Raw genomic sequence first — 15066 nt, 5'->3', positions numbered from 1 at the left:
GCCCCCCCCCCCCCTGAACTGCAGCTGTAGTTTTCTAGTTTTGAGAAGGAGAAGCACAGAACCAGAACACACCCCTGCTGCATTACATAATGTTAAGCGAGCACCTCTTACTGGTGACCAAAATGCATTGAAAGATGCAGGCAGCATGACTCCATGCTTAAATTATAAACTAACATTTACAGGGATAGAAGAAAGATCTTTCAAAATTCTCTAAACTGCTTCTGGAGATATGTGCAGACAACTAGCATTTCTTCAAATTCACTTGCTTGTAGTTATGACAAATGTAAAGAAAACCTTGCATATTAAAATTGGCCACATAACTCAAACAGAAGTCACCTATCGTTTACAGAGTTTGGTAGATCTAATGATGAGGGGGGCCAAGAGTGGAGGAAGAAATGTTACAAAAAGTAGTGGTTGGGGGTACGACAGTGGATTATGGAGGTGAAAGCCAATGTGGGGTCTGGCGGTATCAGAGCTGGTGGAGGAGTATCAAGGGGAACTAAGAGGGAGACATTGGTGGTGGTTGAGTGCACAAAGTGGATGGTAGAGGGCACAAGAGTTTTTGGTGAGGGTCACAAAGCTTAGCAAGGAGAAAGGAGGATGGATGAAAGAAGGACATACCAGAAGTGTAAACCAAGCAGAGGGATGGTATGAAAGATCATCAGGGAACAGCATGAAACTAAAGCGGACTGATCGCTTTGGAAGGAAACAGGAGGCCAAATATGGAGAGAGTGAAGATTATACCTGGACCAAGGAGTGAGGAGAAAATGCTTGTAGAATAGGGGGGTAAAGACCAGAAGAGTACAGCAAGCATTTTTGAGAGCAGATGAGGGAGTTGAAAATAAGGAGGCAGCCAGCAGAACCACCGTGAACAAAAGAAGAGGAGCATTTTGGATCAAGTCTTGGAATGGAAGAGGGAGAAAATCCAATAATGCAGGTGGGGTCAGGTCATGAGCAAAATGAACTCCAGCTCAGAGTGGACAACGGGCAGCTGGAAGAGGAATGGATAACAGCAAGGACCAGTAGAGTAGGACAGGAAGGGAGACCAGTGCTGCATTAGACACAGAGATTAGCAAAGTTGGGACGATGGAGCAGTGGATGACAGTAATGGAGCAGACAGAGGAGAGCAAGCTGGAGAGACAAAAAAGAGACAACTGCCTTAACAGTGTTTGAAGGCAGACCACTGACTTCTTTGGGGTGGGCATCCTAAGTTGTAGCATATCCAAGATGCTTGCGTGTCACAATTGGAGGGAAAGCCCCATAAGAGGTCAGCTTCCTGTGTAGGCACATTTTCTACTGCTCTGATATAATCCTGCAAGGCAAAAAGTATATATTTGCGGTAACTCTATAGAAGTTATTCCGCTTTTTACATATTTACATAAACACATACTCAAAACAGCAGCAGAGTGAAGCTTCAACTTATTTACCACTGAGAGAATACCGAATGTAATTAAGGTAAACATTATATAGAAGTGTTTTCAGCAGTAGACCAACTCTAAATAAAGATTGCTGCTGAACTAGCAAATGCTCCATGGCATCATCTGTTTCTGTTGTAAAGGCACTGAAATACTCATCAGAGTATGCACAGTGCATATCATTAGGCTCACAAAGCCTGTGTGGCCAATTCCTGGAGACAAACACAATTTAACTTATAAAGAAGTTTCCAGAAATAAAAAATATAAAACCTATAGTTGGAAAGTTGCAAAATCCCATTTCATCTACATAGCAGATTCATAAGGGGCAGCAGCTGGGCTCTACGTGAAATATTAGAACATCACGAATAAGCTCATTTTTACCGGAGCACAAATTCTATTTCAGCAGTTTGGAAGCAGAATAAATGAGAAGTGCTTATTTAAAGGGCAAGAAAGCCCTTCCTCCCCCAGTTCTGACAAAATTTGGTTAGGATTGTTTTGAAGCATCCATCAAGCTATCGTGCGTGAGAGAAGAAATGGAAAGGCACTCGATCATGAGATAATAGAAAAAGACTGAGTTTGATGTAAAAAGGAAAAAGAAATATAAAAGGCATTTGTGGTTTACTTTTTTACACAGCTTTCAGCAGAGTAGACCTTCCACATAAACTGAACACTGCTCCCAGACACGTCAGGTCTTTCTCTACAGACCATTATAACACTGACAGCCATTACTTTTGATATGCAAGACAGTGCGGATTCATGAAACAAAAAGAACAAGTCAAGATATAAATGGAAAAGGTTTAGACTATGCATGTGCGAGTTTGTAGTAAAACACACAATCATTCTTCCTTGCAACACACTTTGTATGAATACTAGAGACCTGCAGACAAAGCACACAATCTAAATCAGGAATGTGTAAATTAACAAGCTATTAACCATTGTGCACTTCTTGTTTTTCTTAAAGTTTGTACCAAGAAATAAAGTCAGTCTAAAAATGATTCTAATTTTAGGCATCAATTAAAGTGGACCTGTACACAAATGTAACAACCTCAAGTATAACTATATTCGCCATTGCTCCAGCAATGCGAAGTCTGAACACCCCCTTTCTGACGCGGATCTCTTCTTTCCGGCTTCAGAATCTTCTGTCTTCTTGATTGGCCAGAATGATACCTCTGCATGCTTGTGGGACTTCATTCATCCCGACACGGAGGCATGCCAGGAGGTAGCCACCACACTCTAAAGATAAATGCCCGGGTGCAGATCCACAAATATATCTATACAAATCCAAAGTAGATACAGAGGCACTCACGGGTCTTGCAATGGAGATAAAATGCGGATGCTTTGAGTTATCAACGTTTCAATGGAGCTCCGGCCATCTTTACCAAGCCAGCGTCTTAAGATGAACTGAGCTCCATCAAAATGTTGACAATAAAATGTTGATTGCTGACGCTTTGACTTGTCTCCGCTGCAAGACCCGTGAGTGCCTCCATATCGCGCAGACACACAAACACAGCTTCTGCCCACAGTAACTATGCAAAGGTGACCTCACGATCCCTCCAGCGAGGCACATTTTTCATTTCAGTATAGTTCAGCCATTACATAAAATACAAGGTCCAGAGTCTATGGGCTTTAGGCCCCATTCACACTGAGCGGATTTCCACCGCGATTACGCGCATTTTTGCCGCGCTATATGCAAGAAGTCGCCGGCCAATGATTTTCAATGGAGCTGTCTTAATGTACAGCTCCATGTCGCCCTTCGCGGTCGCGCCTGCAGGACCCTTTTTTTGGCGGATTGCGTGCGATTTCTATTTTTTTTTTTTACTGCAGCCCAACAGTGAAGGTCGCGCTACCGTTACCACAACGTCACCCCGAACAGTCGTGCCACCCCGGCCGCGCGGATCTGCTTCGAAGGTATGTCGCTTAGTGTGAATGGTGAATGCAAATGCTCCTACTTTTGACATCAGTTTGAGATACCTCTAAGATTGTTCAGAGCATTTGACCTGCAGATCTGCTTCTGAATGCCATTTGCCCTGCTTCTAGATGCTTTTGCATTCTGTACATTTCTGACCCACTTTTTTCATATGCATATTGTGATTGAGCAGTTCTACAGCCACCCAATCCCTTGTATGTGAAAGCCAGGTGCTGGCTGAAAACACAATACCAAGATCAAGACTGCTGCATTTAACCACTTTAGTACCAGATGATTATTTACTTACGTTGGTACTACAGTGGTGAAGGACAGTGGAGACTTACTCTAAAGGCCTGCTGAAACCTGCTAGCAAAGTAATAAAGTGCGTGCCTTTTTGTTTTTGATAAAGGCATTGCACTAATACACAGTGGGGAATTTACCAAATCTGGAGCAGTTGCCCATAGTAACCAACCAGCTTCTCTATTCAGTTGTTTGAAAATTAACGATAGAAGCTGATTGGTTGCCATGGACAACTGCACCAGATTCTGTCTACTCTAGGCTTGATAAATCCCCCTCGTGGTATATATTTGTGTCAGTGCTTTAGCAGGCACATTTGGAATAATTATTTTTTTTTAAATTAAATTGTGCGCAATTTTACACGCATTTTCCAGCACACAGGTGTAAACAAGGCCTAAGAAGGAACAAGCTTGAAAGTAAGTGCCTGTAATAATATAATTTCTTACCATATGGGTACTTTGTATCAAGGTTATGCGCTGCCTTTCTTGCCCATGGAAGAACATCATCAGGACAGCCATTGGGCATCCCATTGTACCCAATACCAACAATCTTGTTCTCGGGATTTACGATACATGCTCCAACCTAAACAAAAGAAAAATATATTTAAAAAAAATAGGCAGACTGAAGGATTTCCACTTGGGCAAAATGGATTACAGTGCAAGGAAAAAGGTCTCACAGCATTAAAAAGGATCAATTTGAAATTCTCCATGAAAATAGAATGAGTGAGTGATTGAATATAGAGCTGCAGCTAACGATTATTTTCAAAATCAATTAGTTAGCTGATTATTACATTCGATTAATCGGATAAAAAATAAAATACATTTTAAAAAATGGCTCCAGTGATGGACTACTAGTTTGTATTGAGATTGTAGTCCATCACAGGAGCAAGCTTGGATGGTGGAAGTAAAAAAGTTGTGTGCAATATAGTGAAATGAAAAGTAGGTTGGACTCGATGGACTTGTGTCTTTTTTCAACCTGATTAACTATGTAACATTATACAGCAATGAATGCAGAATGGCATCGGCTATAGAGGAATACAAAACCCAGCAATAGTACGTTATACAGCGCAATGCAGAATACCGCCAGCTATAGAGGAATACAACAAATCCCAGCAATAGTGTATAGTGTAGTGTATAGTGTAGCAATAGCGTGGATGCAGGCGGGCGGGTCTGGCAGTGGCGAGCGTGAGGTGGGGAGGAGATGCGGCGCGCAATGTGTCGAGCCGTGAACAGGGCCAACCAATCGGAAGCCGATTAGTCGATGATTGAAAAAGTTGACAACTTTTTCAATCATCGATTATAATCGATTATGTCGATTAGTTGTTGCAGCCCTAATTGAATACTCTTTCCAGCAATCTAAAAATGTTCAGGGTGCAGAACTGCTTACATATGAGTGAGAAATCTTTAAAATGATTGAGTTAATTTTGAGCACTAGTGTGCAGTAAGGAAAAAAAAATATATTAAAAAAATTATATTACTAAAACAATTGTTTAAAAACCATTACATGTTTTTATTTTAAATGTCTAATGTAATTTCATGCTCTAAACACCAAAACTACTTTGAAATTGGATTGCTATGTGCAAAGACCAGTGTCCTTAAAGATAACGCTCTTGAGTTATAGTATCTCAAGTAAATCCATGAAAGACACTGCTGTACATGCTTGCATTATGAATGCGTGCTAGGATAGCAAGCTTGTTTTTGATGTGAGAAAGGGACTACTATCAGTACTATCTACAGTATATCTACCATTCATCTGATTTCCATGCAGTCACGAGAGAATACAGCCATCTGAAGGGGCAGAATATGCAGAGAACAGGGAAAATTTCCTATGACATCACTGACATTTTTCAATTACCAAGGAGAGTCCAATATACATTTTTGGGGTTTGGTAAAACGATAGCTGTAACCACTTTCATACAAATGTTTTGCAGGCTCTTGTATCCTACAAAAGCACCAACTTAAAGTGAATCTGTGGCCAGACTATGGGCATTCAAATGTTTGCATATTTTTAAAGGACCTTTGTAGCTGCAGGCACAGTGGAACAATTCATCCTCAAACTGACAGACGCGCATATTACAATACGCCTAGGTGTGAATAGGGCCTAAGGAGGAGATAGCAGGACAGCAGAAAAATCAGCCACATCTCCTGAAGAGGAAAACAAACTTTCCATGGTACCAGACATGTCAGGCTCTGCCAGTGCTTCAGGTGTCCGAAATAGCCAAAGATGCCACAGGCCACGTGCTGGGCACCAAAGCTTTAAAGAATTATTCAGTTCCAGTTTGGGGCTGTTAAATACAGATTTTAATGCAAGTGTTGAGCTGCTAAAAGACTTTAACAAGCTTCGTGTAGTGCCAACACTTACTCAAGCCTGCCAGCAGCTTAAAGGAGAACTATGGGGTTAAGGCTTTTCCCCATAGTTCTCCTTAGGGTAATGGAAGAACACAAACTAGCATTCTCCCGTCACCCTAAGCTCAGTATACCGCAAGCTACTGCTCGCGGTATAATGAGACGCCGCAGCTGAAGCGGATCCCATACTGCTGTCCCCATTAATGAGTTTGTAAACTGCGATCAAGTCACCTCTTAAGTGTCTCTCCTCTAAGGAGAACAGTCTTTATTTTTGTAGACGTTCCTGATACCCGAGACCCTCCACCCCCCTTATTAATTTGGTTGTCCTAAATCCTGATCATGCAACCGCTCACGGTCTTCTCTCTGCAGAGAGTAGTGACTGACAGTCACTACCCACTGTAGCGATTGCCCACTCCCTTCTGTTCCTCCACCGCTCATGGGACAGACAGGGGAGGTGGCGGGCGCAGCGGGCTCTAGAGAGGCAGAGCCAACTGTCAATCAGGCAGCGGGTGGATCCCGACAATATTGTTAGGATCTTTCACAGCTGCAGCGCAGCTCTGGGCTGTCAGCAAATAGCAGGCGGCAGTAGGCCGCTATATGCCGACTTTGGATCATCCGAATACATTAGTAAATATACTCTTGTGACCCAAAAGAGGACTAAAGCTAGGGCTGCAACGAATGGTTATTTTCATAATCAATTAGTTTGCTAATAATTTTTTCGATTAATCAGATAGAAAAAATTAAATACCATCCTTCATTTAAAAATACAAAAAAAAAAAAAAGTTTAAAATCTTTGTTTTATTGATTGCATGTAATATTCTAATTTTCTGAGATTGTGGATTTGGGGTTTTCATGAGCTGTAAGCCATAATCATCACAATTATGACAAATCACGGCTTGAATGATCTTGCTTTGCATGTAATGAGTCTATCTCATATATTAGTTTCACCTTTTAAGTTGCATTAGTGAAATAAATGAACTTTTGCACGATATTCTAATTATTCGAGTTTCACCTGTAAATGCGACAGTTCTAATCAATGTCCATGGGTACAACAATCAGGTGATATTTTACTTCCCAATGGTAGAAGGTGGATTGCCAACTACTATGCAGATTGCAGTACAACAGGAGTCGTGTATCTGATGGCATGCGCCTGTGGAGCATTCTACATCTGTAAGACGTCAAGGGCACTCCGCAGACGCATACAGGATGTATTCGATCGAATGGAAAGATGATGACCCCCATTAGCCGTCATGTGTTGTATCATCTCTTTAACACGTCCTCAATGGAGTTCTTTGTTCTCCAGCATGTCAGACCCAACTCAAGAGGGGGTGACTTTGAGAGAAGAATACTTCAATGCGAGACACGGTGGATATATAATCGAAGGCTGGGCACACACCTTAGAACCATCGCAAGACTTTTGTCTTGCGATGGTTGTAAGGTAATTAAAAAACGTACGATCTGCCTATCTTGGACAGGCAGATCGTACTTGCGATGATCGCAATGCCGAACGGGCAGTGAGGGCTTGCGCACACCGGCCCGCCTGGCTTTTATCTTACGAACGCGCTACACACCCGCCGAGAATAGTACGATTTTTCGAACCTGTTCGCAAGATAAAAGTTGTGCGACTTTACAGTAGTAGAGGTCGCACAGCTTCCACACACCTTGCGATAATCGTACGATCGCGGGATTTCCCGCGATTATCGTACGATTATCGCAAGGTGTGTGGGCACCTTTAGAGCCACGGTTAGCCCCGGTCTCAATAAAATGATGAGCTACAAACCCTTTCTCAAAAAAGTAAAAAGATTGTCAGACATGCTACTGTTATTTATTCTCTACCGTATGAGATGTACTGGACTGTTATCACTTAGTATGACAAGATATTGGATTAGCTATAAACTGGTTTCTTTTCTTTGTTCAACTAAGAAAAAGATCTTCAGACTTGCCGGTACTGAATAATTTTCTATGGTTTAATTATATGAATTAGACTGAATTATGTCTTTAGATCCTGAATTATGATGGGACTGTACAGCATAATAATGGCGAAATACTAAGCAAGTCTGTCCATACATATTATGTCTATGATCAAATGTATGTTCAATCTAAAAATTATAGCAGGCATGACCTAGGCATGGTGTGACCCTCTTAGGAAGAAGTTGACAATTGGGTATAAATGTTGCTATATGGTGTATTTCAACACATTCACGAGTTAAAATTGTTTTCTTCTTATATTTCCATTTGCATGTTTTTTCCTTGGATACACAGTGCTCCAGAGCCTGGGAAAACCATCAAATACATTGCCTCCCATGGGACAATTTTGGAGCAATTTGCTCCCTGATCCCACTGAGTGGTCCGTCATCAGATGCCTAGCAATATTGTCCTTAGGACTATGATTTAGGATAATGCATCTCTGTAGCGCTTCATTTCCGCTCAGATCCCAGGCTCTGGGGCACGTAGCCAGTGCGTATTCCACAAATTTCCGCGCACGCACATAATGTGTGCGTTTACGCGCATGTGCACTGGCAGCCGAAAGGGCGAGCATCATGTGACTAGTGCACAGGATTGCTACAAACGCCATCGGCAATATTTAAGATTTTGGCATCGGCAATATTTAAGTTTGGAAATGATGCTACAAGCTGGCTTCTGTGGAGATCACAGCAATACTCAAAAGCAAGGTAAAATACAGTGGGGTGGGCGGGGGGGTTGTCCCAACTTCTATCTTCTATGGCTTATTAACTGCTTATGTAGTTGCCTTTTGGTTTGGACCAAATGTCCATTGGTAACTTCAATATTATTTTTGGTATTTGGAACCTCTGGGTACCTCAGCTCTTTTCTCCAAACCGTTGGCTAAACTGGTGACATTAGAGGGATTTTCCCTTTGGCTTTTAAAAACTCACTTCTTCCTTCAAATGGTCACACCAACGTAACAGGTCATTCAAAGAGAACTATGGGGTAAGTGTTTTTCCCCCATAGTTCTCTTTAGAGTCACGGGAGGACATATACTAACCTCCTCACCCTGGCCCAAAGCTCAGTACATAGTCAGCTATAGCTCGCTATATACTGAGAGTGCCGCAGCCGGGATGGATCTCGACAATACTGTCCTGATCCACCCAGCTGCCTGAGTGACAGCTGGCTCCGCCTATCTAGAGGCAGAGCCAGCTGTGCCCACCCCCTCCTCCATCCGTTCCGCCACTCAGCGCTGGAGGATCGGAGAGGGTGGGGGGAATCCTTGCGGGGAGCAGTGACTGCCAGTCACCGCTCACTGCAGGGAGACGATCAGGAAGTGAGCGGATTGGTGCATCTTTCTGCTCACTTCCCGATCGATAGAGCCGACCTGTGAGCTTCTTAGTCACCGGTCGGCTCTAACTATGAGGATGAGTAGAAATCATTCACCTCATAGTTCTCCTTTAAATATTAATGTGATACACTGTATCAATATCTTAATCTATGCTACTATGTTACATAATATGGATATAATATATACTTACCTCCATGTATATCTATATAGAGCATCCTCTTCCTTCCTCCTGAAGAAGCCCCTATACTGGGCGTGGAACGTGTTGAGGATTATTGGCACCCCTTGATATCATTACATCATGATATCGCATTTTTTGAACTCTATGTGGTTCTTGGATGAATAATCCACATTGCGGGTATCTTTATAAGGGAGGTCTTGACTATACGCCGCAATATGAAGGCCCTTTTTTTTTTTGCCGCATTATTATACATTTGCTCTTTGGGTGTGGTATCGCTTTTGCTCCATATTTATCCCCAAATTCTATATACAGCACTCCTTCCAGCATGGGAGGAGAGAACTAGGGGATCCAACCAACTAATTGATGAGAATAGTTGAAAACTATTCTCATAAATCGGTTAGTTGCTGCCCTAACTAAAGCCAAAATTAGTTTGGCTTTACTTCTCTTAAAGGGTGATGGAAGTTCTGCAAAACCTGCTGCACGCACAGTTTTATACAAGCCAATGTAAACAAGGCCTTAGGGGCAGTCCCAGTAGCGCTCCAAGAAAACAGCTACTGCTGTTTTTTAAATCGACTTATCGAATAATTGTTGCAGCTCTACAAACCACCAAGAAAGTGGATTCAAGCACTAGTGAGGGGTAATAGTGAAGTAAACAAGACCATACCACAATTAGTAGGAAAACATACATGGTAGCATCATCATCCTTATTCCCCAGTGTACTAGGAAAATATTTCTTTTTACACAATTACAGTCAGAAATCTTCTGTGCTTTTCAGCATTACCTAACAGACCAATGTAATAATTCCCTATGAACACGCTCCACTATAACAAACCTCCACATGGGTCTTTCAATGAGTATAGGAGGAAAGGAGCACAATACTAATATTACAAAGATAATGAAAACAATGCACTTACTTGGGAACTGGGATCTTTACTCCTCTGAGCCGATAAAAAGGCGACAGCCATAAAATATTCACACCATTCTAAGTAATCTTCCCGCTTTTTGCACATTGCATCCACCGACTGCCTATAAAGCAAAATGCAAATTGGAGGAGTGCAGTGAACCTTATAAATAAGCATGGTAAACAATGTAAATATTGATACCTGTCAATTAGATTCAGGTCAGGTCTCAGTTCCCAGGGTACTCTCTATATTACATCCCAGGACAATTGTAAATAACACTAATGAACACATTTACATAATGTATGCAGGTGAGGTTCTGGATAAAGCATGTTTAGAAGGCTTTATTCTACATGCATATCGAACGTGCACAGCTCTGGTCAAAATATTTTACGGAGAAATCTCTTCATGTAACTAGTCATTGTATAGTCTAGGACAGCCAGCTATAACCCAGGGCAGCCACCCCCCCCCACCTTTACTTTGATCATTGGTTGCTAGGACCACTAGGAAGCAACCAATGACATCAGGCAAGGTTGCCTACTTGGTACAGCCAGCCCTGCCACACTGGGCCTGGTCCCTCCTCCACCATTGGGTGTCTAGATGGAGAGAAGGCTTTAGAACTGTCAAAACCCAGTTGAAGTGCCGGGTAAACAGGTGATCAAACACAAACCTCTGCTTGACCATCTGTATTGGGAGGGCATGGTAGACACCCTTGATGTCTCCACAAAGAACCTGACAATCTTAAGATGCTGTCACATAGGGGCTTTGTTAGCCCCTTTCCAAAAGCAATAGTTAAGTGAAAAAAATTAAAAAATTAAATTGAAACCAACCCTGCTGCCCCAGCCTTTTGATTCAAAGAAACACACGCACGTGTACGTAAAAAGGGAGGGGGAATTCTAACAATCAAAAAAAAAATAATTTAAATCCCCACACGCAATGTGCCGGGATCAGCTTACCAGCACTGTGCCTAGTAACACACACCGGCAGTTGTGTGTTGCACTGCAGCTTAAATGGCGGACCGCGGAATGACCGGAGTCCGGAATCTCTATACTGAGTGTTCCTGTTCATTCATAACATGAGGACATAGTGTGTTTACAATAACCACAATCATGAATGAACAGGAAGTGATGTAGATCACTTCCCATTCATTCATAATTGGAGGATGTAGTAAACATACTATGTCCTCAACTATTTACAAACACTCAGCGATCACTGAGTGCTTGTACCTGCTCTCCATCCTGACTCGCTGTCACAGGAGGCTGAGCGGGCGGTGCGGGGAGGAGAGCTCAATCTTCTCTGACAGCTGACTCCTCCCCCACACCACCAGCCCGGCCTCCTGTGTCAGCTGTCTCCGCCTTCACACTGCCGCTCTCCCGATCTGTGACAGAAGACTGAGCAGGGCAGGAGGCGAGACACCTGCCGCTCACATCGCTTTCCTACCCCGCACTGATCGGCATCCTGTGACAGTTTCTCTCCTCCCTGCTGGGACACAGGGCAGCGCCCGGCGGGGAGGAGAGAAACCAGGGATGCGCCGCAATTTCGGCCGAAAGATGGCACTTTCAGCATTTTGCCAAAAGTTCAATTTTCGGCCGATGTGTTTCGGCGGCAGAAATTTCGGTGCATCCTTAGTGTAGTGTATGGCCAGTTTAAACTGATATTAAAGTCAAAAGGTTTTTATGCCACTTCAAATTCTGATAAAAATCACTTACAATGGATGCTGCTGATCTATGAAAGTTTTTTCCTGTAGAATCCTCTGGTCCCGAGTACTGGTCCTGATATCCTGTTTTAGGCCCCGTACACACTGAGCGATATATCGCGTGGTAATTCCCGCGATATCGCGACTATTTACAGCGCGGTATCGCTCTCCAGTGCATGGCAATGGGGCTCTGTCCGTCGCTGTTGCGGGTCGTGCGTCGCTACAGCAGGACCCTTTTTGGAGCGGATTTTGCCACGATTCTAGCTTGCTCAATGCAAGCATTTGCGCGATATCGCTCACAATGCAAATCGCGCAACGAACGCCAGATTTGCGAATCGCTCAGTGTGAATGGGGCCTTAGGGTGGCTCTTTTCTATTGCAGGGTTATATGGAGCCACCCTTGTGTGTGTGCTAGTGCTCGGCTCCCTTCTCCAAGCTTACTAGCTGGACATTTCCCTATTCCCAGTTCCGTCTGGTCTTGTACGGGAAGTTCAGGGAAGCAGTACTGAGAGAGTTGGAGCTACTTGGACCCATGATGTCTAAGTGCTTGGCCAAAAATGTAAAACATACTTTGCTGCATATTGAAAAAAAAAGTTGAACGTTTACTCCTACTTTAAGCCTGCATCACCATCACAGCAGTGTGCCGTCAATGAGGAATCTGCTAGGTGGAAGGAACACACCCAGCTAGCACAAATGTAGCAAGACATGTCCTGACATAGCCCAAGTCTTCTTACAGCGCAACAGCCACACATTAAAGGATCAGTCCGCCTTCCTCTCCGTGTTCCTTGCTATATCCATATTTAGGCCTCATTCACACAGGCAATTTTAGACAGGGAGACTTCTTATTGGGTTTATTGACACATTGCGGTTACATGGGGTCAGCCAGGTTACCTGCATTTAGGAAAAATAGAAGTCTGATGTATCTAAGATCCAAACTGACCTTCTGAAGGCATATAAACACGACAGATCCCACTTTAAAGCAGAACCATCTCAATGCGGGAAGTAGACATCTGAGAAGCAGAAACGTTGTAAATAAATCTCAGATAACTTCTGCTGCATTTAGAAAAGCTAAAACACAGGAGTGCCGGTGTGAATGAGGCATTGGGGTGTAACATGATCACATTCCCTAAACCCCTTACCCAAACCAGAGTCACAGGCTGCTTCTCCCATTAGATTTTTCAAATCAGTGGAGCAGTGCATGACTCTGCTCCCACACAGCAGCCTGAGCCATTCACAGGGATCTGTAAATGCAAAGACTACAAGTCCCATCTGCTCCCACACAGCAGCCTGAGCCATTCACAGGGATCTGTAAATGGAAAGACTACAAGTCCCATCTGCTCCCACACAGCAGCCTGAGCCATTCACAGGGATCTGTAAATGGAAAGACTACAAGTCCCATCTGCTGCCACACAGAAGTCTCAATGAAACACAGGTGTGCAGACCTTAACGCACTTGTAATTCATTGATTACTTCCCTCATCCCATAACAGAAGGGCCATACTTCCATACAGGCCTATGGTTGGAAAGTAAACAATGCAGAAACCCAAGCATTGCACTTGCAACACAGATTGTGGCTCTGGTGCTATGCAGGCTTCAATGCAAAGATGTAATAAAATACACTTCAATACTACTAATATTGATGTATTTATTACATTAATGTAAAAGGCGGAATATGTCTTCAATCATAACACTATAGCATAGAGCAGGCCTGAGCATTCTACAGCCCATGGGCCATGTCCAGTCCCTGGTCTGCACACAGACCGATCACCAACTTGTGCTCATTTATGGCTGGCTGACAGTGGATGCACCGGCCTCCAAGGCCAGTGCATCCACTGCAAGCCATAGCTCACCACGGGTCAGCAAGTCGTCTGTGTCCAGACCTTGTTCCTCTTCAGTCCTTGGTTGATAGGGCTGCTGGCATCCTAGCAACCAATGATGTCATGGGTCCTCCTCTGCAGTCATTGGTTGCTAGGAGTGTTAGGCAGTCCTAGCAACCAAATGACACCAGGGGTCATCCTCTCTGCAGTCACTGGCTGCTAAGACCACTGCATGCATATAGAGCAGCAGGTACATTATGTTTCATGCACGGTATTGCAGTATAGTCAGTGGAATTGCAGCCAGGAGGTGCATTTGGAGTGTCACTCAATTGAATGGCAGTGAAACACACAATATGTGCATTGCACAGTACCATGAGACTGGTGTGGAGGACCAGACCAATATGATCTATTAGCTCAGGACTCCACAACAGTGCGTGTTAGTCATGTGGCCAGCCCTGGCATAGAGGGTACAGAATATGAACACCAACAGTCCCCGTGTGCCCGGTGATTATCCGCCATAGGATCCCTCCCCCCTCTAATGTGAAATATAATATATAATAGAGGAGATTCTAGAACGTGCTGATGATGTAGTGAGTGTATTACCCGATCGCCGCTTCCTCGCTCATTCTATCACTTCCAACTTCCCGCACTGACTACACGTGACTGCACTGCCTTCTAGATGGGAAAAGGGGGCGCGGCGATGTCACCGTCATGTGACTGAGATGACCAGTGGAAAGGGCGGAGTTAGGGGCAATGGTGAACACAGGGATAGGAAGTGCAGGTCAGCTGACATACCATGACAGGAGGAGAGCGCTGTGTGAGCTGGAAGAGTGTGTGAGCTTGTGCACATTCAACGTTGTCACCTGAGGATGTGCGGTACAAGCGGTCTACGTTGAGTTTGATTGACACCATTGCTAGCCACTCTTCAGATCGCCTCCAATTTATCAGACTTGAGCTGCTCAAGTCATTGCTCTGCTGCACATACCAGAAATTTAATTCTATCTATTTTTTTCTGTCTGTTTAATAAGTACCTAAAATACATGTTGATACAGCTAAAAATCTTGTAAGCTGATTAAAGGAGAACTATGAGATGAGTGCTTTTCACTCACCTCATAGTTCTAGCCGACCTGTGACAATGAGACTGTCACAGGTCGGCTCAGTAGATCGGGAGGTGAGGGAACACATAGCGGCGTTCACTCACCTCTCGATCCTGTCACGGC

The 15066-nt window shown here is 43.7% G+C and overlaps 1 protein-coding gene across 2 annotated transcripts in view; it reads right to left on the bottom strand.

Moving 5' to 3' along the window:
- Positions 1-14511, bottom strand: part of DCTD (dCMP deaminase) — a 20743-nt gene extending 6232 nt beyond the window's left edge. For both annotated transcript variants that reach the window (XM_018576220.1, XM_018576221.1), the window contains exons 1-3: positions 14450-14511; positions 10351-10462; positions 4065-4200 (exon numbers count right to left, since the gene is read on the bottom strand). In XM_018576220.1, the coding sequence (XP_018431722.1) occupies positions 4065-4200; positions 10351-10462; positions 14450-14472 (271 nt within the window). In that variant the 5' untranslated portion in view covers positions 14473-14511. The remainder of the gene's footprint in view (positions 1-4064; positions 4201-10350; positions 10463-14449) is intronic.
- Positions 14512-15066: the final 555 nt, after the last annotated feature.

This window comes from Nanorana parkeri, unplaced genomic scaffold (genome assembly GCF_000935625.1).
Source record: "Nanorana parkeri isolate BGI_ZX_2015 unplaced genomic scaffold, ASM93562v1 scaffold60, whole genome shotgun sequence".
Classification (NCBI taxonomy): domain Eukaryota; kingdom Metazoa; phylum Chordata; class Amphibia; order Anura; family Dicroglossidae; genus Nanorana; species Nanorana parkeri.
This window is presented reverse-complemented; position numbering and strand designations above follow the sequence as displayed.